This window comes from Rhincodon typus, chromosome 23 (assembly GCF_021869965.1).
Source record: "Rhincodon typus isolate 14 chromosome 23, sRhiTyp1.1, whole genome shotgun sequence".
In the NCBI taxonomy this organism is placed as follows: Eukaryota; Metazoa; Chordata; class Chondrichthyes; order Orectolobiformes; family Rhincodontidae; genus Rhincodon; species Rhincodon typus.
The window spans coordinates 11,985,637-12,012,493 of record NC_063354.1 but is presented as its reverse complement, the minus strand read 5'-3'; the positions used below and the strand labels follow the sequence as shown (position 1 = coordinate 12,012,493).

General features: G+C 40.7%; 2 protein-coding genes across 4 annotated transcripts in view; one reads left to right on the top strand and one right to left on the bottom strand.

The window, feature by feature from the left end:
- cog1 (component of oligomeric golgi complex 1) overlaps positions 1-7,899 on the bottom strand; it is a 37,137-nt gene extending 29,238 nt beyond the window's left edge. Inside the window, exons 1-2 of one of the 3 annotated variants that reach the window (XM_048610701.1) lie at positions 7,346-7,899; positions 5,134-5,378 (exon numbers count right to left, since the gene is read on the bottom strand). In XM_048610701.1, the coding sequence (XP_048466658.1) occupies positions 5,134-5,378; positions 7,346-7,660 (560 nt within the window). In that variant the 5' untranslated portion in view covers positions 7,661-7,899. The remainder of the gene's footprint in view (positions 1-5,133; positions 5,379-7,345) is intronic. The other 2 variants (XM_020530767.2, XM_048610702.1) reach the window with 2 other exon arrangements.
- Positions 7,900-7,973: 74 nt separating this feature from the next.
- On the top strand, positions 7,974-25,781 carry LOC109931464 (soluble calcium-activated nucleotidase 1). Its single transcript, XM_020530766.2, has 4 exons — positions 7,974-8,230; positions 20,509-21,165; positions 22,035-22,238; positions 24,815-25,781. Exons 2-4 carry the CDS (start codon positions 20,532-20,534, stop codon positions 25,183-25,185), a joined length of 1,209 nt encoding a protein of 402 aa, XP_020386355.1. The 5' UTR covers positions 7,974-8,230; positions 20,509-20,531; the 3' UTR covers positions 25,186-25,781.
- The last annotated feature ends 1,076 nt before the right edge of the window (positions 25,782-26,857 follow it).

Here is a 26,857-nt window from a genome sequence, read left to right as displayed (position 1 = left end):
AAATACAATCAACTAAAATCACTCCAGCTGAAAAGTGACACCATGAATCAGTCACCCATTACAGAAAAATCTCAATTTTTGAGACATTGATTCACAGAGTTTTTATAGCATGGAAGAATGTCCTTTGGCCCATCATGTCCACATCTGTCATCAAGCATCTATCTATTCTAACCACACGTCTAGCACTTTTGGTCCATAGTCTATGTCATGGCATTTCAATGCTCTTTTTAATAGTTTTTAAATTTCTTGATGCTACCTACCTCAACCACCCTGTTAGGCAGACGGTTACACATACTCAATGACCTCTTGGTGAGAAATCCTCAAATCCCAGACCATCCACAACCACATCACTTCAGGTGACCTCTGACCCACAGCCTCCAATCTCATTGTTCCCCAACCCCACACCGCCCGTTTCTATCTCCTTCCCAAAATCCACAAAACTGACTGCCCTGGTCAACCCATTGTATCCGCCTGCTCCTGCCCAATTGAACTTATCTCTATTTTCGCCCCCTTGGTCCAGGAACTGCCCACCTACGTCCGTGACACCATCCACGCCCTCCACCTCCTCCAAAACTTCCGATTCCCTGAGCGCCAACACCTCATCTTTACCTTGGACGTCCAATCCCCATACACTTGCATTCCCTATGCAGATGGTCTAAAGGCCCTTTGTTTCTTCCTGTCCCGCAGGCCCAACCAGTCCCCTTATCCACTTAGCTGAACTCGTCCTCATCCTTAACAACTTCTCCTTCAATTCCTCCCACTTCCTACAGACAAAGGGGGTGGCCACGGATACCCACATGGGCCCAAGCTATGCCTGCCTCTTTGTAGGATACGTGGAACAATCCCTCTTCCAAAGCTGCACTGGCCCTATCCCCCAACTCTTCCTCCGTTACATCAATGACTGTATTGGCACCGCCTCGTGCTCCCACGAGGAGCTCGAACAGTTCATCCACTTCCTTAACACCTTCCACCCAAACCTTAAGTTCACCTGGACCATCTCTGATACCTCTCTCTCCTTCCTGGACCTCTGTTTCCACCTCTGGCAACCACCTGGAAACCAATATCCATTTCGAGCCTACCAACTCCCACAGTTACCTAGAATACACCTCCCTGCAAAAATGCCATCCCCTTTTGCCAATTCCTTCACCTCCGCCGCATCTGCTCCCAAGATGAGGCATTCCACTCCTGGACATCCCAGATGTCCTCGTTTTTCAACGACCGCAACTTTGCCTCCACAGCGGCTGAAAACACCCTCGACCGCGTCTGTCGCGTTTTCCGCAACTCATCCTTCACACCCCCTCCCCACAATAACAACCAAAACAGAAATCCCATCATCCTCACATACCACCCCACCAACCTCGGGGTCCAACGCATCATCCTCCGGCACTTCTGCCATCTGCAATCTGACCCCAAAGACATTTTTCCCTCCCCACCCTTATCGGCCTTCCAAGGGAACACTCTCTCCGTGACTCCCTTGTCCGCTCCATACTCCCCACCATCGCCAGCACTTTTCCCTGCAACCGCAGGAAGTGCTACACCTGCCCCTACACCTCCCCCCTCACCCCCATCCCAGGCCCCAAGAAAACCTTCCACATCAAACAGATGTTCACCTACACATCTGCTAATGTGGTATGCTGTATCCGCTGTTCCCGATGTAGCCTCCTCTACATCAGGGAAACCAAGCAGAGGTTTGGAGACCGCTTTGTGGAACACCTATGCTCGGTTCGCGACAAACGACCGCACCTCCCAGTGATAAACCATTTCAACTCCCCCTCCCACTCCTTGGACGACATATCCATCCTGGGCCTCCTCCAGTGCCACAACGACGCCACCCGAAGGTTGCAGGATCAGCATCTCATTTCGCTTGGGAACCCTGCAGCCCAATGGTATCAATGTGGACTTCACAAGCTTCAAAATCTCCCCGCTCCCGACCGCATTCCAAAACAAGCCCAGCTCGTTCCCCCCTCTCCAACCTGTCCATCTTTACTCCCACCTATCCACTCCTCCCACTTGAACTTCAAACCCCACCCCCACCTCCTACCTACCAGCCTCATCCCCGCCTCCTTGACCTGTCCATCTTCCCTGGACTGACCAATCCCCACCCTAACTCCCCAACTACACTCACCTTTACTGGCTCCATCCCCCCCTCCTCTCCACCTATCTGCTCCTTTATCCATCTTCCATCTGCCTCCCCCCCCCCTCCCTTTATTCCCCCCTCCCCCATTTCTGAAGAAGGATCCAGACCCGAAACGTCAGCTTTCCTGCTCCTCTGATGCTGCTTGGCCTGCTGTGTTCATCCAGCTCTACACCTTGTTATCTCAGATTCTCCAGCATTGACAGTTCCTATTATCTCTCAAATCACCACCTGTTCCTTCCTTTAAACTGTGCCCCTACTTATTTACCCCTGTAAATGGAAACATTTCTCCCTATGTGCACCCCTCAGAACTCTGTATACCTCAGGTACCCCCCTCAGACTTCTCCGTTCTAAAGGCAACAATGCATCCTACCCACTCTTTCTTCATAGTTGAATCACTTGAGCCCGAGGATCTCTTCTGCGTGCCCTTATGTGCAATCATATACTTCCTATGATGTAGCAACCAGAACTTTATTCCAGCTGTGACCTGTTTTATGGAGCTCCATCCAAACCTCCTTGCTCGTGTTCAATGCCTTTACTAATAAAGGCGAGTATACCAACGTCTTCTTAACTACCTGTCCTCTCGTCTTCAAGGATTCAAGGACACGCACACCAAAATCCCTCTAATCCTTTGTACTTCGTAGGGTCCAATCATTAAACACACATTCTCCCACCTGTTAGTCCTCCCAAAATAAATCATCTCATCTTTCAATTAAATCCCATTTGTCACTGTTCAGCTCATCAGACTAGCCCATCAGACTAGCCCATCTATATCATTCTGTAATCTGAGGCCTTCCTCCTTGCCTTTCATTACACCATTAATTTTCGCATCATCTGCAAACTCCCTGATCATTTTGCACACATTCATGACTAATAATTAATGTACAACACAAATGCAAGAGACCCTGCAATATACTACCGGGACGCAGCCAAAAAACACCCTTCAACTACCACCTTCTGCTTACTTTCACTAAACCAATTTTGAATCCAATTTTCCATATCACCATCCATTCCATGGGCTCTTAGTTCCTCAACCAACCTGCTTATGAGAACTTGTCAAAAACCTTACTAACATCCATGTAAGGGTTGGCACTGCTGCATCACAGCATCGGGGACCCAGGTTCGATTTCCGCCTTGGGTGACTGTCTGTGTGAAGTTCGTATATTCGCACCTTCTACACACAGGTTTCCTCTGGTTGCTTAGATTTCCTCCCAGTCCAAAGATGTGCGGGTTAGGTCGATTGGCCATTCTAAATTGCCCATAGTGTCCAGAGATGTGCAGGTAGGTGGACTGGCAGTAAATGCAGGCTTATGGGAATAGAGTGGGAGGGGCTGGGTCTGAGAGGGATGCTCTTTGGAGGGTCAGTGCAGACTTGAAGGGCTGAATGGCCTCTTGCCATGGAATATGGATTCTATGAAACAAAATCAACAACACGACCCTCACCTACACATCAGGTCACGACCTCGAAAAATTCAATCACCCAAAATGACAAAACCTTGCTGACTGTCCATGATCTCCAAGCGGAGATTAATTCTGTCCCTCAGATTTCTTTTCCAATAGCTCCCCTGCCACTGATGCTAGAAACACTGGAGGCCTTACTGCTTCCTGATTTATTCCTTCTTGAATAATGGCACTGCTCCTGTGTTCAAAGAAGCTTTGAAAATTGATGTCAGAGTCCCTGAAATCTCCTTCCTTGCCTCCCACAGCAGCCTAAAATATATTGTGCCTAAAACTGCTGATAGGTCCTCCCTCTCAAAGCTAGTTTGCTCAAGTCCTCAATTCCTGTACCTGCATCATCCTTCGCAATAATGAATACAAATGCAAAATACTCATTTAAAACGTCAGCTATGTCTCCCTGGCTCACCATACAGGTTGCTGATTTGGTCCCTAATGGGCTCCAACCTGCTTATGATTCGCTTGCCCCTAACGTATTTATAAAACACCTCTGGATTTTCATTAATTTTACTCACCAATGTTTTTCTCATGGCCCTTCTCTCCCAATTTTTAAGAAACCCCTCCCTCCCCAGAATTACTATATGCCTCTAGGGCATCCATTGATCTGAGCCTGCAGCATCTGCCATAAACTTTCTTTTCTTCCTATCCAATCCTGTGCGACCCCTGACATCCAAGGTCCTCTGAAGTTGTTGATTCCCCCTCCCTTCACGGGAACACATTGATCCTGCACTCTTACTATGACCCTATTGAATGATTCCCACTACTCTGATGTGGAATTTCCTGCAAACAGCTGCTCCCAGTCCACTTTGACCAGATGCTGTCTTAAGATACTACAACTGGCCTTCCAATTCAGAACATTTCTGGTCCAGCTTTGCCATTATCTATAATTAGCTTAAAATCTATGAATTATGGTTACTTTCACAGAAATGCACCCCCATTCCCTAAAATTAGGTCCAGCACACTACTCCCCCCACCGCCAAAAGTGTCAGAGACTCAACAGGTGTTTAACAACTGAAAAGCTAACCCTCTTCTTCGACATCATAACCAGAGCTCAGTTGCTCACCAGAGTTGCTGGTGGCTCTTCAATTTGTATTCACGCTTACTTTCAAGAGACAAAGCTACGTTTCCATCTCTATGAATTAGATAGTAACAAATGATCATATTTCCTGTTTTATGGAAGCTTTGCTTATGCCAGGACTGAAACTCTGCCTCTTGATCAATCAAGTCCAAGCACAGACTTTCTCATTATCTTTCAACAAGATCATTGGAATTAGATGTTCACCTGTGAGAAACTTGGGAATTGGGAAACTTGCTGCCATACCTCTAAAAATTTCCTAATCTTCTAATACGTTATGCCATACTTTTTGTCATTTATCAAACCTGACTTTAAAATCATGATAATCTATAAAGGGAAACAATTTCACTGGTGTAGTGCCAAAACTGGAAACCACGTGTGAAAGTCTGCAACCAGCACTCTTACTCAAGTCACCGAAATTGGTATTAAACATGATTTGATAAAGAAAAGTTTTTTATTTATAACTAACCTGAAATGACCTGCTGCTGCTACTTGTCGAACAAGGATGGGAAAACGGGCCAGGACAGGAGTGTAATAGGAACCCGAAGAGTCCAACTGAAGGATACTATGAATGTGGCAGCACAGCAGATACATTTGAGTAGCTTGGAGATACTGGGATGATTCTAAGGCACTCCAAATTTTCTCTGGCATATTCAGAAGTAGCTTGATCTGTGCTGCCATACTGTAGAATTTCTCCTGGGATTGTTGCTGAGCCTGAAGCAGAAATATAAAATCACTATTTTACATCACTGGTGCTCACACCTCAGTAACGTAATTTAAAGATCAATTCAGCCAGGGTCATGAGACCTTTATCATTAAAGATGCTGACTGATCTTTCACTTTTTCTCGGTTTTACCCAAATTTGTCCCATCATCAGAACGTCCCCTACAATCACGTTTCATCAAAGTCTGATCAAAGTCCCGTGTCTCAGGGTGCTACTTTTGCTCCCCAAACTTGGAGATATGCTGTCCACAACAGTACTAATTATGATGACAGAATTGGTTTCAATTTGCAAGAGTTTTTTCCAATTAAACACAGTCAAACAGGTCTTTGTAGCTCCAGACATAACACATGCCTCTTTGGTCCCAAATCCATCCTTTCCTTCAGGTTTAATACTGAACTCAAAGTAAGCAACATTGATGACCTAATTCATAAACAAACTTCAAATCATACATAATACAATGCAAGATGGTTCCCTAACTAGATCCCTCTCTTTTGCAATTTAGTTCTGTCAACACCCTCGTGTGTTGAAGTCGAGCACCCGACCCCACTTTAATCACTCCCATAAAAGTGTACATAACGTCACCCACTTCTGGTCCAAGCTCATGCAATCTGGGTCTAAAACCATCATCTGAGCCTCCACTGTTTCTAGACTCAAATGTTTCAACACTTTCTTCATTAATTTACCAAGCAACCCATAAATTAACATCAACTCACCTAAAACTCAGCTATCCACAGCCCTTCCATGTTTGAATCCTTCCAATCTCTAATATTTTCTAGGCACACAACAGCCCTTCAGACAACGTCTATTCCTTTGATGACAGTTCCATACCGATCTTTGCCTTCCCATCAATCTTGTACTAGTGCCTAAGCCTTCAGTGACCTAAGCAATGCAATAGAATTCCCTTCACAAGTCCTTCCATTTCATTACCAAAGCACTTTCTTACCACTTTTGATATCTTATTTGGTACAGAATTTATTTTTCAAAAAGATATATTGCTTGGATTTTTTTTCTACATTAAAAAGGTGCCATATAAATACAAGCTTGTGTACTATCAACACTTTTCACTTCAAACATCATCTTTTTCTGTCAATAGCAGCTGCTCAAATCCACATCAATATTTGCAGCATCTTTCAAGTCAACTACTACTGCCCACATTCTAATCCACACTTACTTTCAAGCATTTATTTCAGCATTCTTTACATAAATAATCTAAAAGTTTCTCTGAACTCCACTGCTATTGATATATCTTTTCGACTTTCCAAAATATCCCAAGAATTAACACATTGCCAAAGAGATTAGTTTAAGATATTTTCTCTGACAACTAATGCCAAGTATTGATGTCACACCCCATACAAACAATTATAAAAAATCTGAATGTTAAAAAGAGACCAATGGAAAGGAAGGTGGACAGAATATAAACAGCAGCAAGAGAAAGCCAAACAAATCCGTGAGCTTGCTCCAACCTTCAACAACATGATTTGATTTTTGATCTCATTGTCACTCTCCTGCTCTATCCCCTATCCCCTATCCCTCAATTCGCTTAGTATCTAAAAATATACATAATACATGAATGCCCATAGTTCTCTGGGGTACATATTTCCAAAGATTCACAGCCCCTCCGATTGAAGAAATGACCTGGGGCAGTCCAAAGTGATCTAGCCCTAATCCTGAGACTGTGTCCCCCGAGAACTAACGAAAGGCCTGAAACAGGAACTTCTCTCATTGATACTGCTGGACCAAAAAAGCATTTTGTTTTCACTTCAGGTTTCCACTTTTCGCAGCGTTTTGCCTTTTGCAGCCAGGGGTTGGGGAGGGGTAGCAGCCCATTGGACAAAACTCCAAAGGGAGAAAACAAGCTGCTGTAAGGTGTTGGCACTGTGCAAGCCATAGGGCTGTGTGGAGGTTGTTGCTCCGGATCCTGGGTGCTGTGCACAGGCGAAGCGAGGCGAGCGCACACCTTGTTACGCTTGGCGGGGACAGCAGCCACTCTGCCGGGCCCGGATGGTTTGATGCGGGTGCAGTACTCATACATGTCCCGCACCGAGGTGACCACCTTCTCGGAGCACAGCCTCATGTCGGTGATGGTGTCGGCCGCCTCGATCAGGTCGCGGTACCTCTCGCCCACCATCTGGCGCAGCTCCTCCTTCTTGTGCTCGATCTCAGCGCGGACCCTCCGCTCCACCTGCCGGATCTCCTCGGTGCCGTAGCGCTCAAACAGGGAGCCGGGGTCCTGGATGTCGCTCACCCGCAGGTTCCTGGCGGCCACCGCCATGGTCCCCGTACCGATCCTGTCCCCTCCCACGGGACTGTGAAGGTGGCACAGTCCCTCCTACGCAAAGGGCAGTCGTCAGGCCCAACCCTAGGCCTCAGCCGGTTGAACCTCCCGCTTGAAAAGCCTTTAGTGGCGGCTCTCTCCTTCGGATGGACCGTTCTCCCTAAACAGACGTGGCCCTCCGAGAGCAATACTGCGCAAGCGCGGAAGGGTGGGGACGCGATAGCGAGCCGGTGCATGCGCATTAGTTCAAGTGGGCGGACGCATCAACGCATGAGCATTTGGTCCAAGCGCCCCGGCGACGCAAGCGCACTTGGTAGAGGAGGGACGGAGCCGAGCACACGAATGGAAACGGATACTGCCGGCCGACGCATGCGCAGTCGGCTGCGATTTGGCAGCGCCTGCGGTCTTCCTTTGCTCCTGGCTGGTGTTGGGGGGGGCGGGGCTGCTGTCTCCGGGCGGAAGTTTACAGGTGAGTGGGTGAGTGATCGATCGATCGTGTGGTGTGTCAGTTCCCGGACCGGAATGCGGGAGCGAAGGGCTTGAAGCGACGACGACAACGCTAGATCGGTGAGTATCACCAGCTTTGTCACCGCTTTCTCGATTTCGCACCCCCCCCCACTTCCCCCCGATAATCGGCGGGAAACAAGAGGGAGAAGATTGGGTATCGCGGCACCTCTTCCCCCTTCCCCAGCCGGCGTTGCCAAGGGCAATGGGAGTAAGGTTCACCTCCACACCCGGGGCACCCAGCACATGCCCTGCTGCATTTATCAGGAAGTTCAGCTGCAAATTAAAAAAAAACTGTCAGTGCTGTACGGAGATCGGGTTAAAAGCACAAAATCGCAGGAATATGAGGTGATACATCAAAGCAGGGCAATCTGATTATCAGTGGTTATTTTCTCCCTCTCATTTTGCAAATTTGTGCCATGGATTTGTACCCAATCGTACACTGCTTGAGAGAAACTTCCTACACACCCAATATATCCTGCAGTCTTTATGCAACTCGTGTCTTCCCTTTGGCATTTAATGAGAGTACGATATTATTCAGTCATTGTACCTATGTATTCTTTTCAACTGGAAATTAAGACGGGTATGTGCTACAACCAGAATAGGATCCATTTCCTTCAGGACTGAGTTGCAAGCTTTGGGCATGTGTTTGCAAATGTAAAATCTTTCACATTGTGGTTCTGTCGTCATAGCCCCACAGGTTTACATATATTTAAAAGTACAGAAATTTACAACACATAAGTATAAAATTAAAACTGATGACGACAATGACGAGTGGCTATCTAATTGATAAACCTCACTGCTTTATGGTTTTGGACTGTGGGTGCCACTGACAAAGTTCATTTGTTTGCCAACCTCTTGTGGCCTGTGGGAGTGTTGGTGGCCTTTTTAGCCTGGTAATTACTGATTTACTTTACTGACAGCAGGCTTGGTTTATGTTGGCCGTCGAATCTCGACAAAGCTATTTCTTTCTGTCTTCATCGTTCCCTATCCCTCCCCAGTCAGGGGAATGCTCATCAAATGTAGAGCTATAATTTGGTGCCAATAAACTTTGACAAGTCGAAATTTATCCTAGGAGGGGGTACAAAACAAACAGTTTTCTATTTCATTGCATGCTGTGGAACTAATCATTTAGCATTGTGTATAATAGGTTGGCATGGCTCTTGTGGTGCAATGGTAGTCCCCAACCTCTGGGTCAGATATCAGAAGTCCTGGGCTCAAGACTGACTTGCTGTAGAGGTGTGTCATAACACGTCTGAACAAGTTGATTAAAAATATCTGTAACAGGCAGTCATTTGGATATTCGTTGGTTTACAATGCCAACCAAGATGAATTTGAACTCCTTGAATAATGAGGTCACTAGCAGAAATATTGCTATGCTTGAAACAAAAACAGAAATTGCTGGAAAAATTCAATAGGCCTGACAGAATCTGTGGAGAAAAGGCAGAGTTAACGTTTCAGGTCCAGTGATCCTTTTTCTATTGAGTTTTGATATTTGTTCCTGATTTGCAACATCCAGAGTTTTTGTTTTTATTATTTAGTATTTAATTAAACATGTTTCTTCCTTGAAGAAATTCTGTTCCTTGCTCCAACAGGGCTTCCGTTCTAATCTATTTTGTTCGCCATCATTCATTTACTTAAGTTTACTAAGCCAGCCTATACCATGACATTTCAATTAAGCTTGATACACAGCTCAGTCTGCTGTATGCAATGCCAAACCTGAGTTTTAGATAGCTAAGAGGTTACACATTACTTATTGATGTTTAAGTTGGATCAGGACTTAAATCTAAATCTGCAGCAGAGCAAAGTGAAAAAACAATTGATAGGATATTTATGGCACTATTGCAAAACATTGCAAGTTTAACTCCGCATCTATAAGGATCCTGAAATTATAACATTTCTCAATAAAGCATATGGATACATTTAATTTCTACCTAATACAAAATGATCATGTTAACTTACACCTATTCCTGCCTTCCTCCCTCATTGGGGAAGACATAAGTGGAACTTCACAGCGGATTGCCAATTTTCTTGCTCAGATTTCATCAGTAATCTATTGCAGTTTAAATGTCTATTACATGTCCATTAGTAAAAAGATGATTGTTATTCATTTTATAGCAGGGAGTTAAAACGAGATTTTGATATGATTGTAGTGCTTCATCAATTGGTTTATAGATATTTTCTAATCAACCTGCTTTGAGATGTTATTGCACACCACTGGAGTAGGTGGAACTTGAACCCAGGTTTCCTGGCTCAAATGCAGGGACGCTACTACTGTACACAAAAGCCCCCCCTCAAGAAAACACTTCTAACAGTGCAGCACTCCCTCAATACTACACTGGAATATCTGCTTTGGCTTTTGCTCTCACATCTGGAGTAGGACTTGAATGTAGAATCTAGTGCTACCAACAGAGACGTGGCTAAATTTAGGTCTTTGGAGCCTGACTTTGGGGTTTGGGGCTGTGTATTATTGGCAATAGGAACTGCCAAATTTTTTTCCACTCATTCACCTGTTTATTATTCCTTTCAAATTCTTTGTGTCCTCCACACCACTGGCATTACCATCGATCTTTGAACGTCGGACTCTTCAGAGCGTCAATGTGGATTCTAAGTAGATCAGTTCCCAGTAGTGATTCCTTTTGCACCCACTTTTTGCAATCAGCCAGCTTCAAAATTGCCCATTTAGTCTGATTTTCTGTTTCCTGTTAGTTAATAGCTTCTTACCCCATACTTCTATATCACCCCCAACAACGTGAGCTGTTATGTTGAATAGTAACTCTCTGTGACACAACATTGAATAGTTTTTGGAAATCCAGGTGCACACCTACTGCTTCCACTTTATCCATCCTACCTGTTGCATCCTGAGAGAACATTAATCAAGTTTCCAAACACTGTTTCCTTTTCATAAAACGCATTGACTCAGCTTGATTAGATGTTTTTTAAATGTCCTATTATTTAATAATAGATTTAAAAAATGGAATGATAGACTATTGGCCTTCTTTTTTGCTTTCTGTCTCAATCCTTTCTTAAATAGCAACATTATTTGCTGTTTACCAAGCTACTGGGACCTTTCCAGGATGTAGGGACTTTTGGAAGATTGCAACATAGGATTCCACTGCCACTGCAGCTACTTCTTTTGAGATCCTAGAAACCTGACCATATCAGTTTGCCAAGTACTTTTTCTCCACTGGAAATTGTTTTTAGTTTCTACCTTTTGCGCAGATATTTTCCTATTATTAGCACCCCCTACTGCGAACACAAATGCAAAATGTTTGTTTAAAGTCTCTGCTATTCCCAATATTCCAATTTTAATTCCACATTCTCATCCTCCAAGGGATCAATGTTTACTTTACCTACTCTCTTCATTTTTATGTACTTGTAAAAGCTCTTACTATTTGATTTCTATATTTCTTGCTAATTTAATGTCAATTAATCTTTTCCCACCTTATAATGTTTTTAGTTATAGATGTAAAGAACTGGAGAAGTCCTCTTACACATTTTTTTGCAAAACGTTTCCTTCCCATTTCACAGCTAACTATGAGAATTTAATGGTAGGACCCAACCAGAATAAATCAGGTTTTTTGAGATCACTGATATAACCTACAGCAATGATATTATGCACATGTGCAGAGTCAGGCCCTGATTCAAAACTACTGAGTTGCTTTGTTTCTTGTGAAGACTGGGAACGTCTGGACAACTGTGAGCCTTTTACTCACAATGGACCCCATTGGCAGATGACATATAAACAAGTGGATAGAAACGCCAGTTTTTGTATATTTCACTAGCTCAATTCACTTAAGTAATTGGACAAATAGGAGATAGTGACTACTGCAGAAAATTAGATGTGCAGAACAAACTTGGAAAGACCTGACTGAATAGACTGGATGATGGAAATTATTTTTCATTCTTTAATAGAATGTGAGCTTCGCTGGTAAAGCCAGCATTTATTGTCCTTGAGAAAGTGGTGTAGGGCTGCTATCTTGAATTGCTTTAGTCCAAAATTTAGGGAAGGAGTTCTAAAATTGTAACCTAGTTACAATGCAGGAATTATAATATATTTTAAAATTATAATGTTATGTGACTCGGAGGAGGTGATGGTGTGCCTGCCTGCTGACCTTATTTTTATTAGCATTAGAGGTTTGGAAATTGCTGTCAAAAAAAGCTTTGGCAAGGTGCTGCAGTGTATCTTATAGTTGTCATGTGCTGCTGCTACATTTCATTGGTGATGGGTGGGATGCCAGTCAAGCTATAAGTATAGAAAGTATTGCAAAACCTGCAACTGATCCCAATCAGTCAGGCAGTATAGGAGTGAACATTTACAAGAAAAACCTGTTTGCAGGAAATGGGGTTTGTCTGCTCAATTCCATTTGAGGGCAATGGTTGCTGCTGACGTTTAGCGGGTCCTTGCTGTAAAACTTTATTTTATGACTTACTAACAGTCACATTAAAACAGTCCATTGTTGGTGAAACCCTTTGGTATATTTGAAAGGCTTGATGGAATGCTGTATTATGAAGTCTGTTCTTCATTTTGTAAATCATCCCATGGGACCTCTGTCATTCTTTGAATGTATCTGTAGCTAAGGACTACACCAGGCTTTTTTCCACAATTAATCCCATAGATAGAAGTCTGTAACATTTCATTAGGAAATTTATTAATTGCTTTGAAAATTGTGTTCCCTAATTTAAGAATCTACATTGAACTAAAACAGAAGTTGCTGGAAAAGCTCAGCAGACCTTCAACTTCTGTTTTTGTTTCTGATTTATAGCATCCTCTTTCGCTTTCTACAGTAAACTAAGTTACTTTGTGAATGCTTAGCCTTTTTACACCATTTTAATGGAGACATCAGTCCCTTGGAAATAAAATGTTAATGCTTCTCAAGATAGAGAGAGTCTTGTTTTGGAGTAAAATACAGTAACACTACAAATAGTGACTTCCAGGCTATGATTTCAGTAATACTTTTTCTCCAAAGTGCTTACTACGAACCAGCAATATCAAGCTATGATTGTAACATCATTGCAAGCTTTTGATTCAAGTAAGGACCCTCAACTGATAACTTTTTTTTAAAAAGTCTGAATCGACATGCAGAAACAGTTGATGCTGGAAATATGGAATACACACACCAAGTGATATATAGAGGGAGAAAGAGAATTAATGTTTCGGTGAAAGATCATGGAACCGAAGCATTAACTTTGTTCTTGTCTCTATGCAGATGCTACCTAATGTGCTGAGTTTTTTCTAGAATGTTCTGTTTCTTTTGATAAAGGGCTTTCTTTGCTTATATCTTAATATGTAATACGAGCAGAATGGTGACAATCCAACTCGTAATGATGAAATTAGCTGTAATTTCCTGTGTTGAATGTTGTATGATTGAACCAATAATGTAACTAGTAAATATATAATTCATTAGCTGGTTTTCTCTGAATAAACAGATTTTAGTAAATATGTACAACTGTAAATTCTAAAATTCAGTTGAAATAAAAATGCATATGTACACTATAATCTATAAGGTGCTTTGTGAACAGAAACAGAATGAAAGTTTGCTTATATGAACTTTGCAAAGTAAGTTTCTGACCAAATGTAAGGTAGAGGGAGAAGCATAGAGCTTACAACGAAAACATTATTTGGAAAAAGAAATAACATAAATATAAAGCAAGCTTCAGTTGCTGAAGCTGAAATCCTGCTGGAGTACTGAATAATGAGTTCTTTTATTACTTGTTTTTGAGCAAATGTGGTGTTTGAGAAATCTGTGTCTTATTTGTAGGCAGATATAGTCTGCTGAAGTGTGTTTTTTCAATAAGTTGAAACCCTCTGGCAAACAGCCACATATGGGTTCGATCTGTAGTTAGCTTGTTTAGATCTCAAGGCAATGCTTGTCTAAGCTGTATATGTCTCTGATTCTCAAGCCCCTTTAAATTTTTAGAAACTGGTGTCTTGAGTATATCAAGAACACATTATCGTAAATGCTGTTTTTCCTTCATGAATCCATCTGATGCCAAGACTAATTGGTCCAAGTTGAGTCATGATACTTATCTGTTGTGGCCCTGAATAGCCATGCAGAGTAATTAATGTAGCATTTCCTTCAGTTGTGAATTTATGTGAAACTATCATAAAACCATTTATCCTCAATAAATGGGGGAGCTATTGGTGAGGTTCTCCTGGGTCTCTAATCCTTAAAGCTGTTTCATTTTTCTAATTACACCAGAAATAGTTACACAACAGAACAAAAATCTGATAAGCTTAGCTTGTAAAAGAATGGAAACTTGACATCAACTCAAAAAGGCAAAGTGTTTTCTGTGTGCCAGGCCTAAACCTTTTGTGATTACTAGACAAAAGTAAATACTGCAATGCAATATTTTGATTAAATTATACAATCATTGTAACATATTTTAAATTAAAGTAATTGAACGTATTTTAGTGTTGTCTTCAACGTAATTGCTGGTTAGGGAGTAGACATAAATTACTCGATGTTCTACAGAACTTTTCCACAATTTACATGTATAATGGAAACATTTTGAAGTATACTTGGATCTTAGTGTGCTAACGCAGGATTACAAAGAATACATTGTGAAAAAGTAACAGCATAGCAGGTTTTACATGAATTGAAGTTGCAATAATTAAAAATTGTCAGTTGGCAGCATGAGGACCAAAGTTAATTGTCATGGCAATTTTAGTTAGCAGTTCTGATTTTTGATCAGCAGCACCATACCAGTGCCCTTCTGCCATTTTTGTCCTTTGCTTTCAATATTTTCCATCCCCCTATTCTTCATTAGCACCCAAGCAGAAGTGGAAATTGTGTGCCCAGCATTTCTAAAACATCCGTGAAAATGTTGATCTCCTTGTTATTCAAGACAATGGAGCACTTTAGTATTTCCTAATGTAGTCCACAATGAGATGTGACTTTAACCATACTTGGAAAAGGTTAAATGGCAAATTAAAGTTATTGCAGGGACCCCACCCAGAAGAATGTAAACTGTATTTACATATGCACTGTGAAGAAGTAGCTGGACAAGTTTGATTGGCTATAGTCATTGTGCAATTTATGACCTATGTCCTGTTCATGGAAGAGTGCATCAGCTGTAACATTCTTTACTTAAGGCAGATCTCTGAGTGATTAGATCAACAGTAATCCTAATATATAAATGTTGCCTTTGATAAACTAGTGAAAGTCAATGCTGCTCCTTTGGGCCAAAATGGGCTCAGGCACAATAAATAATGGATTAACAACAACCAATTGGTAAATGAAGTTGCCCTGATTAGAATGAAATAAGCTACAGAAATAATTATTCCATTAGATTGAGATCTTAATTTTGAATATAACTAGAACAGGATAGTTAATTATGATGAAACAACCTCACTTTGTTTTATTAATTCGTGGGAGGTGGGTGTTGCTGGCTGGCCAGCATTTCTTGCCCGTCCCTAGTTGCCCATGAGAAGATGGTAGTGAGCTGCCTTCTTGAACCGCTGCAATCCTCCTGTGGGTTGACACACAATGCCATTAGGGAGGGAATCCAGCATTTTGACCCAGCGACAGTGAAGGAACGGCGATATATTTCCAAGTCAGGATGGTGAGTGACTTGGAGGGGAACTTGAAGATGGTGGTGTTCCTATATGTCTGCTGCCCTTGTCCTTCTAGATGGAAGTGGTCCTGGGTTTGGAAGGTGCTATCTGAGGATTTTTGGTGAATTTTTGCAGTGCATCTTGTAGATATTACATACTGCTGCTACTGAGCATCGGTGATGATGGGAGTGGATGCTTGTAGTATAAATTAGGAATCCCATGTGGGTCAGTGGATGTTGGTCAATGCAATGACTATCTATCTTTAATCTATTTCTAAATGAACTGATCATAGTTTAAAAAAAGAGTATCATAGCACTGTATGACATGACCCTCCGAGCAATCAATTTTCACATAATTATATCAGAAACCCAATTACATCAGAAACCAGGTTCCAAGTTTATTATTTTAAAAGAATGAATTAGAATGGGTGAGTAAATAATTGAGATAAATGGATTTGGGGGGCTGAATTGTTAACATTTAAGTGAAAAGCAAATGGGACACTTTTTAATGAAATAATAGTTCACATTCAGCACAAGTATATAACTTTAGATCAATTAGCTCAGATGAAATAAGCATGATCCTAAATGGCTGACAAGCAAAGCAAAAATGAAATAGTGGAAAAAGTGACCTCTACAAATCCTTGAGTGAGAAATGAGAAGGCACAGACTGTGATGAACATAAATATATATAGAAACAAATTAAAAATTTGATCATAAGAATTAAGACATTGAAAAAAACACACACGGTAAATGTAGAACAAAATTTCACAGTACCACAGTAGCAAGAATGGAAGTAAAAGTTCTAAAAGATGCAAATTGACTTGAATCTGATAAGTGAGCGATATTGAGTATTCTGAATGGACTGCTTTCTCAAAGTATTCAAAGGAGACGTTATGAATAACAGTCTGCTGAAAAGAGTGTGTCTCAATATACATATTATGTGTCTTTTCATGGAATTTAAATCAAAATATTGAGACTAGCAAGAAGATTTACAATATGCCGACAGTCATTATGTTGAACTCAGTGGCCACTAGGAAAGTACTGGTAGATTATAATCAGGCTATCATAATGGCCATAATCAAAAAAGAGTAACAAAATAGATGCAAGCAACCAAACACCTAATAATCTTCCATGCAAAATAACTAAAACATTTTGTGGGAATGATTTGGGGATTATTGAATGCAACATTCAGGATTATGTACACAACAACTTAGTAAGTAGCTGTCCCAACTGACCAGATTTCATTTAATGACAATTTAGGGACCTAGGAAGTATTACCAAACAAAGGGTTGGAGGTATATAGTTCCTTGGAAGTCGAGTTGCAGGTAGACGTTGTGGTGAAGAAGGTGTTTGGCATGCTTGCCTTCATTGGTCAAAACATTGAGTATAGGAATTGGGACATCATGTTGCGGCTGTGCAGGACATTGGCGAGGCCACTTTTAGAATACTGTGTACAATTCTGGTCGCCCTTCTATAGGAAGGATATTGTTAAACATGAGAGGGTGTAGAAAAGATTGATAAGAGTGTTGCTGGGACTGGAGCTTTTGAGTTATAGGGTGAGGCTGAGTAGGCTGAGGGATTTTCTCTGGAGCATTAGAGGCTGAGGGGTGACCTTCTCGAGGTTAATAAAATCATGAGGATGTGAATAGGGTGTATAAACAAGGTCTTCTTCCTAGACAGGGTGAGTCCAAAACTAAAGGGCGTAAGATTTCGGTGAGAGGGGAAAGAGTTAACTTTTTCATGGTAACTTTTTCATGCAGAGGGTGGTGCCTGTATGAAATGAGCTACCAGATGAAGTTGTGAAGGCAGGTACAATTACAACAATTAAAGGGCAACTGAATGGGTATATGAATAGGAAGTGTTTAGAGAGATGTGGGCCAAATGCTGGCAAAAGGGACTAGGTAAAGATTGGGATGTCCAGTTGACGCATACAGTTTGGACCAATAGGTCTTTTTCCATGCTGTATGACCCTTTGACTCTATGAACTCCAGTTCACTGCAGTAAACTATACATGCATAGTAAAAGTACTTAAAATAATTTAATAACTTTTTTTCTTTATATCTTTAAATTTAAAGCACGGGTTCTCAGGGAAAGATTTGGTTATGAATAGGAAATTAGAGGAAAGAAGTGATCAGTGGGCTAATGTCATGGTGGGTTCAGAGTGAAGTACTGTCCTCTGTGTGTCCCAGAGCTCGGTTTCACTACCACTATCATTTATATGTGGAATAAACACAAAGGGGTGATGACGGTAATGCTATGGTCATTGAACTAGTAATCCAGAGACTCAGCTATTGTTCTGAGAACTTGCGTTCAATTTTTTAAAAAATCTAATCTTAAATGATGATTGTAAATTGATTATTGTAAAAACTCATTTGGTTCATTAATGTGCTTTAGGAAAGGAAAATTCAGTTGTATCAATCGCTAATAAGTCTCAAAAAGGAATGAAACCAGCCAGATTGCTTGGCATCAATTAAGGCACCAGAAATGGCAATGCAAACTAAGCCCTGTTGACCCTGTAATGTCCTCCCCACCAGCATCAGGGGCTGGTGCCAGAATTGGGAGCCGGCTCACAGATTAGTCTAGCACAGCCTGATGTAGTCATACTCAGGGAATCATACCTTCATACTCCACGTCCTGGTCAACCCCATCATCATCCTCAGGAATGATCTGCCCCACCAGCTGGACAGACTGAGCAGAGATGGCAGCACAGTGATGTTCATTTGGGAGGGAACAATCCTGGGAGTTCTCAACATTAACTCTGGACCCTATGACATCTCATGGCATCATGTCAAACAAATGCAAGGAAACATCCTGCTGGTTATCATTGATTACCTCCCCTCTGCTTGGTGGACCCTTCTGGCTGCTCAGGGTGCAGATTGTACTCTAATTGGGTAAATTCAGTGTCCATCAATAAGAATGGTATGGCAGCATTACTATTGACAGAGCTGGCTGAGACCTTGAGATGACTGCTGGACTTGATCTGCGGCAGCTGGCAAAGGATCCAACAAGGGGAAGGTACTTCTTTTGTCTATGTCAGTATCATTAAGAGTGATCACCACACAATCCTTGTGGATATAAAGTCCCATTTTCACACAGAGGATACTAGCCATTATGTTAATATAGCACAATCACCATGCTAAATGGGATAGACTTTGAACAAACCAAACTATTCGTCTAGGAGATGTTCCTTGGGGCAGTATCCTTGGCCCAACTAACTTCAGCTGCTTCATCAATGACCTTCCCTCCTCCATAAGGTCAGAAGTGGGATGTTCATGGATGATTGCACAATATTCACTATTCATAACTGAAGCAGTCAGAGTCCAAGTACAGCAAGACCTTAATAATCTCCAGATTTGGACTGTTGGTGCAAGTAACTTTCACGCCACTCAAATGCCAGGCAATGATCATCTCCAACAAGAGAAAATCTCAAAATAATGACATTCAATGACATCACCATTGATGAATCCCCAGAATCAACACTCTGGGGTTACTATTGACCAGGGCGGCACGATGGTTAGCACTGCTGCCTCACAGTGCTGGGGACCTGGGCTCGATTCCAGCCTTGGGTGACTGTCTCTGTTAGAGTTTGCACGTCTGCATCACCCGGGTGCTCCAGTTTCCTCCCACAGTACAAAGATGTGCAAGTTAGGTGGATTAACTATGGTGAAATGCAGGGTAATGGGGATAGGGTGGGGAGGTGGGATGCTCTTCAGAGGGTTGGTGCAGACTTGATGGGCCTCTTTCTGCACTGTAGGGATTGTATGAGAAACTGAACTGGACTGACCATATAAATACAATAGCTACAAGAGCAAGCCAGGAACTGGAAATCCTGCAGTGATATACTCACCTCCTGACTCCCAAAGCTTATACACAGTCAAGAGGCACAAGTCAGGAGTGTGATGGATTCGTCCCCATTTGACTGCATGAGTGCAGTTCCAACAACATTCAAGAAGCTTGACATCATTAAGGACAAAACAGCCAATTTGATTGGCACCACATCCACTGGCGTCAGCAGATTCATGGGAATACCACTACTTGCGTGTTCCCCTCCAAGCCACACTCCATCACTGTTCCTTCAGTGTCACTTGGACTAAATCCCGGAATTCTCTCCCCAAACATCAAATGACTGCAGCATTTCAAGAAGACAGCTCACCACCTTCTCAGGGGCAGCAAGGGGTGGGCAATAATGCTGACTCAGACAGTAATGCCCACATTGCATGAAATCAATATAAATTGTGCAAACAACTCAAGTGATGCATTCAATTTTGTTTTGTTGTGCCAAGTCAATAACCATGGGAGAAGGAATAAGCTGAACAAAAAGGAGTATGTTAAGCTAGTTTTATTAATCAAACTTTTGAGTGAATTTGTGGAAGGTCAGAGCTAAAACTCGAGCTAACTTTTCCATTTGAATAGTTTTTTTATGCTTTGCTTCAATTTCAACAAAACCTTGAAGCTTTTTAGGTTGCTTGAAATTCAGTGAAGAGATGCTCCCCCTTGGATTAACATTGTTTTATTGCCGACTTGCTTTAAGTGGTAAAGATCTGCACTTTGTGGTGTTGAGTCATGCCATTTATTGTAAAAGTGATGTGTTTGCAATGAAGTCACAATAATTATCAAATCAATGTCTCCTGTTTTTAAATTGATAGCATACATGTGCCAAAATGAAATAGAATTGTCACCTATAATAATCATTGTGCAGATAGTTTTTATTTTTGATTGTCTTTTCATTATGTGATTAAGAAGCTTTTCTGAATTTTGCTAAACCTTATTTTTCCTTCATATAGGTTTCTGCTTCTGCTGTAGCTTCATGTCGGTATATCTATATGGTTTATCCAATGGAAATGATTCTATGAGCTCCCTTCACATATCCATTGGTGGTCTTCCAGTTATAGCGTCCATGACCAAAACAAGAGATTCACGTTTTCACCTGAAATGGAAGACTATACTAGCAGCAATCATAGTTCTTTTCGTATTATACATGCTGTATTTTCACAAAAGTTCCCCAAATAGCCCTTATCCACGAAATATCCACAACTGGCCGATTGATAATTTTCCAAAGGACAGATACAATGACACGTACCCACTTTCACCCCCGCAGAAGACCCTGGAAGGCATCCGATACCGTATCGGGCTGATTGCTGACCTGGACACTAACTCAAAGAACGAATTGAACAGTGACACTTGGTTTAGTTACCTAAAGAAAGGCTACTTGATATTATCAAACAGTGGTGACAAAGTAACTCTCGAATGGGACAAAAATGAGTCCATTCTCAAAACTCATTTGTCAGAAAAAGGACGTGGCATGGAATTGTCGGAACTCATAGCATTTAATGGAAAGCTTTACACTGTGGATGATAGGACAGGTGTCGTGTATGATATTGATGGTGATAAGGCAGTCCCTTGGGTAATTCTATCAGATGGAGATGGAACTGTTGAGAAAGGTACCAAAGTAATTTATTCTATCTTTAATTTGCACAAATAATTTCTGCTAGTCTTGTGGATTGTTGTAGCTTGTCAATCACTATGAATCTCAATTAACATGGAGTCATAACAAATGTATTGAGATATGATGGGGGAGAAAGGTTATTCTTTCTGAAGAGGTTATTACTGTACTATTTAATCATGGATTTTTTTCAATTTTGATGAACTAAAATTATTAACATTTTTGTTCCTTCTGAGAGGATGGGAAGGTGATCTGCTCCCAGTTTATTGACATTGATGATACAACTAGCCCTTGACTTTGAAATGTTACCGTGAGTGTATGGAGGTGCTGTTTTTTTTTCCCCCTCATACTCTGGTTGCCTCCCAGAATTACTTACACAACATATTGGAGTTGTGTACACCATTGGTATCAAAATTATTTCTTATCCGAACATGAAAATAATATGGAGGGAGGAGGAGTTATTCTTCCATAGGTGCTTTATTGAACCACTGTTTGAGGCAGATTGGTTAAAAATACTGAAACCAAATCTTTCTCACTGCAGTTGTATAACAGTAATACCTTGATAACAGTGGTAGGAGGATTGCAGAACTCCACATATACTTGAAGTGGATAACATGAGCGTATCCTCTAACTCAGGATACCACCCCTGAATAATTGATGTTCTATTTTCAGTTAAATTCTGTTTTACTGAATTATATCAATAAAGTAATGTGTATATCTTACATAAAAATAACCGAATATACACAAGTCAGTCAGAATCTGTAAAGCAAAGGAAAAGCTGATGCTTCAGATGTATGCTCTTAATCCAGAACATTACTTGTGGAATACCTTTGCTATGACTCTACATTTGTTCTGCTATTCCTTAAGGTTTCAAAGCTGAATGGTTGGCAGTAAAAGACGAGCACCTTTATGTGGGTGGACTCGGTAAGGAATGGACTACCACCACAGGAGAGGTAGTCAATGAAAATCCAGAGTGGGTGAAAGTTATTGGTTACAAAGGTGATGTAAATCATGAAAATTGGGTGTCTCACTACAATGCACTCCGCACAGCTGCTGGAATTAAAGCCCCAGGTAAGAAACATTTGGAAAAGGAAAAGTGAATAAATGCATATACATGAAGAAAATTTGTCTTATACTTAGATATCCACGCTGTCTGCCTCCATGCGTAAATCCTTGGTCCCTAATCAGCCCTACCCTATCCCTTTTACGACCATTTTACTATTTAAGTGTCTACTGAAGACTTTGGGATTCCCCATTATGTTAGCTGCCAGTCTTTTTCCATATTCCCTCTTCGTGTTTCTAATTTACTTTTTCAATTCCCTTCTGAGCGCTTTGTATTTAGCCTGGCTGTCAGTTGTTTTTTTAACCTGACACTGTCATTAGCACATTTTCTTCTTTAGCTTAATTTCTATCTCCTTTTCATCCTGAGAGCTCTGGATTAGTTTGCCCTGCCTTACCTTTTGAGGAAATATAGTTTGAATGTATCCAAACTCTCTCTGAACACAGTCCATCGTTCAGCTACAGATTTTCCCGGCAACCTTTGGTGCTAGTCTCTGCAGTCCAGCTCCATTTTGGCTCCATTGAAGTCATCTCTTATCCCAGTTAATACTTCATACTCTGGATTGTTCAACCTTATGATATAATGATTAGTATTCACTAAATGTTCCTTTTATTTTGAAACTTCCTTTAAAACCTAGTGCTAAGCCAAGGTACACAAAATCTGGAGGAAAAAATTGTAAAAATATGATGGTTTAGTGTTCATGTCTTTATTTTCCAAAAATATCTTAGTTGCATTTCATATTTTGTAATATTGTCAAACTTAAATTTCTATCAATGTGGTGAAATATTCATTAGAACCCTCAAGATTACAACTTCCATCTTTAGATCGCTGGCATCCTATGTTGCCAAGGCCAATGGTTTCCCTCACAACCATTTGTTTTGTTTAATAAACTATTAGTCAATCCTATCCCTAACAACACATGACGTCTCTTTGATTGTGCTTTAAAATCAGATCATGATTTTCTCAAATTCTCACCTCCACTACAATTTGTTTTGTCGAGTAAAGCCCGTTGGCATTGCTTGCCCTGGAATTATTGTCACATACACTTTGGATACCAAATGCTTTGGCTTTACTTTACTGCTTCATACTGGAAATGTACACGTTAGAGTTGTGAAGACCCCCCCCAGTATTCCTGGAACTGATTAATACAATTAATAGAACAGGGTAACCAACTGGTAATTGCATTGATCAGTTAATTGATTGATCTCTTTGAAATTACACCAGTGAACCGAATAATCAAAAACATTTTCATTTTACTGATTACTACATTACTTTAAAAGCTGTAGCTTCAATTATTGGGTTTAAGAGCAGCCAAGTAATACAGGTGGTGGTTATCATCTTTCATTTGGTTATCGTCTTTCATGTTGTCAAATGCATCTTTCTCAATGCCATTCATTTGTGATCATGCTATATCTTCACCATGGAAGGGTATGCTACAGGAGCAGATTAACTCGATAATTTGAATTTACTGTATTAACACTGTAGCTTCAGTCTGCCTCAGAAGGGTCACTTAAACTATTAGGAGCCAATTACTTGATGCTGCCTTTGTCACCAGCATTAAACATCTACAGCACTCCAAATTAAGTCTATTAAGTAGAATTACAGTGTATTTTGTCTTTTTTATCTTTGGCTAACCAAAATTTGAAAATAGAATTTTTGGTAGTTTTGTTGCTTTTGGGCTGTCATCATATAGCTGAAGTCAGGAGGGTGCTTTTGAAAAAAAGTTGTTTATACCATGGTGTGTTTGCTTGTTGGTATTCCATGTGCTACTTCATTAATATGAGAAAATTTTTTATATACTGTCTGAAGTGCAGTTTTCATTTAAGTGCAGTTTGGCAAGTTCTTTATAAAAGTCATAGAGACGTACAACACGGAAACAGACCCTTTGGTCCAAATCGTTGTGCCAACCAGACGTCCCAAACAGGCCGAGTCCAACTTGCCAGCATTTGGCCCATATCCCTGTAAACCCTTCCCATTCATAGAACATAGAACATAGAACATAGAACAGTACAGCACAGTACAGGCCCTTCGGCCCACAATGTTGTGCCGAACTTTTACCCAAAACCTAAGGTCTATCTAACCTCCACCACTACCTTATTCTATCATCCATATGCCTATCTAATTTACCCATCCAGATGCCTTTTAAATGCTGTAGCTGGACCAGCCTCCACCACTTGCTCTGGCAGCTCATTCCATACACACACTACCCTCTGTGTGAAAGAATTGCCCCTTAGGTCCCTTTTAAATTTTTCCTCTCTCACCCTAAACCTATGCCCTGTAATTTTGGACTCCCCTACCCTGGGGAAAATACCCTTGCTATTCACCCTATCCATGCCCCTCATGATTTTATAAAGCTCTGTAAGGTCATCTTTCAGTCTCTGACACTCCAGGGAAAATAGCCCCAGCCCATTCAGCCTCTCCCTATAGCTCAAATCCTCCAACCTTGGCAACATCCTAGTAAATCTTTACTGAAACCTTTCAAGTTTCACAAAATCTTTCTTACAGCAGGGAGATGGCTTGAATGTAATTAAATATTCATGATGTGAATTACCATGTCTGATAATTAAATTTTTGTATTATTATTTAGGATACCTCATTCATGAATCTGCAGCCTGGAGTGATCGACTGCAGCGCTGGTTTTTCCTGCCACGGCGAGCAAGCAGTGAGCGCTATAATGAAAAAGACGATGAACACAAAGGAACAAATCTTATTATTAAATGTACTCAAGATTTTAAGGAGGTCTTGGTGAGCAAGATTGGAGTGGTTAACCCGACACATGGATTCTCCTCCTTTAAGTTCATTCCAGATACAGACGATCAAATCATTGTGTCGCTGAAATCGGAGGAAGATAATGGGAAAATAGCAACTTATATAATGGCTTTTACTTTAGATGGACGCTTTCTTTTAGAGGAAACAAAAGTAGGGGATATAAAATATGAAGGGATAGAATTTATATAAGTCGTTTCACAGTCAAGTGCACAGATCTGGATTAAAGTACTACTGTTTCCAAGAATTCTCAGAAGGGCAGTTTCCCAAATTGGTATCATCATTTAAAATCATTCTTGGTTGCCATTAATTGAAGTAGTGTTCTTTTGTAATACCCTCTTCTTTGTTTACATGTCAAAAACTGAATACAAGGTATTGCAAGAATTGCACTTTCCTTCTGCTTTTTTCTTCAAACAACTAATTTTGCTGAAATTATTGAACATTTACAGGGGATGTTACTCATGCTTATGAGGTGTAAAGTCTACAGTCAATCAAGAAATTGTGCATGTCCTTTTTTTTAAATTAAATCAATATTGGTTCAATTTGTGAACTTATTGACTTCGCAGTTACTGAATTTGCATAGCTTAGAACTTGAAAGTTCTAAGAGGGATAGGGATAGGATATTGAAGTCATTACCAGGATAGAATTTGGTCGATATCACTGACTTTTTAAAAGATATCCAAAACTTAACTGGCACAAGTGGTCTTTAAGCGGCAACTAATTCTGCTGTATGCATGAGTACTTCTTCCTCGGAGTACAACTGTGGAGCTTTGTTTTGAGGAGGCAGACAATTGCCAAGTACACTGGTGTATAATTCCTGCTGGGTTGCTCTGGTTTTTCCTGCACAATTCCCGCAAAATTGGACAAACTTGTACAAAGGATTGCTGAATTTCAAGCACAAGTTGCAAACAGCACAAATTGAATTTCCATGTTTTTTTTTTGCACTGTTTTAAAGTAAGCCACATTGGAAGTCATCCCTGACCACAAAGCTGGTATGAGTCCAGGATCAAATTAATCACAGTGGCAAGTTTCTGTGAACTGTGACCATTTTCAGCCCTATGAGGAGACCATATAAAGCAGTTGTTTTCTCGGCATGGGGTACTAATGTACATTATAAAACAATTTTAAAGATTAGATTGTTAATTTTCTAGAGTGTGCCAATGAAACTGGTAAATGCATCTGACTAGGTTTTTTTAAAGCCATTCTCACCTACTAAAATGAGTTTTATTTACAGATGATGAAATAAAAATGTACTTAAAATTCCCTTTTTTTTGATGAAGACATTTTCAGTCATGTTAATCAAACTGCACTATGTTACTACTCAAATATATAAAGGATTTGTTTAAATGTAAGGTTATATTTGTGATTATGCAACAAAGGAATGGATACCTGAACCTAACTTTACTTTGGAAATTAATGTATCTTTGAGTAAAATTTGCATCTGGATTACTGATTATACACAAAGTGTAAACTATATCCATATAAAATCTTCTTTCTCATATCCTTTGGGGAAGGTTAACCACTATGTGGCAGAAAAAGGCACAAAGAAAGTAGATTTTTAAAAAATCTGATATCTAGTATCATCTGCAGCTTGCATCAATGCTTAATTAGAAGTGGAGGAAGAAAAACATACCAAGGACAACAAAATAAACATTTAGTCACAGTGCCTGATTTGAGAAAATGAAGCATTTTGATCAGTCTGACTATCAATTGTAGTGAATCTCTTACATAATATTGTGGAGATTCATACATTTGGATATCTAAAGCCTTCAACAGAACTGCAAAGCTTCAAAATTTTATACATTGTTCATCTAAACAGGAAACTTGCAGAAGAATTTGATTTTGTAACTTCTTGTTCCATAAT

Bases quoted from the DNA above. Each gene is read 5' to 3' on its own strand.
- LOC109931464 (XM_020530766.2), top strand. From the start codon at position 20,532: ATGTCGGTATATCTATATGGTTTATCCAATGGAAATGATTCTATGAGC. The intron at 21,166-22,034 runs GTACCAAAGTAA...CTATTCCTTAAG, and splicing joins AGATGGAACTGTTGAGAAAG to GTTTCAAAGCTGAATGGTTG. The intron at 22,239-24,814 runs GTAAGAAACATT...ATTATTATTTAG, and splicing joins TGCTGGAATTAAAGCCCCAG to GATACCTCATTCATGAATCT.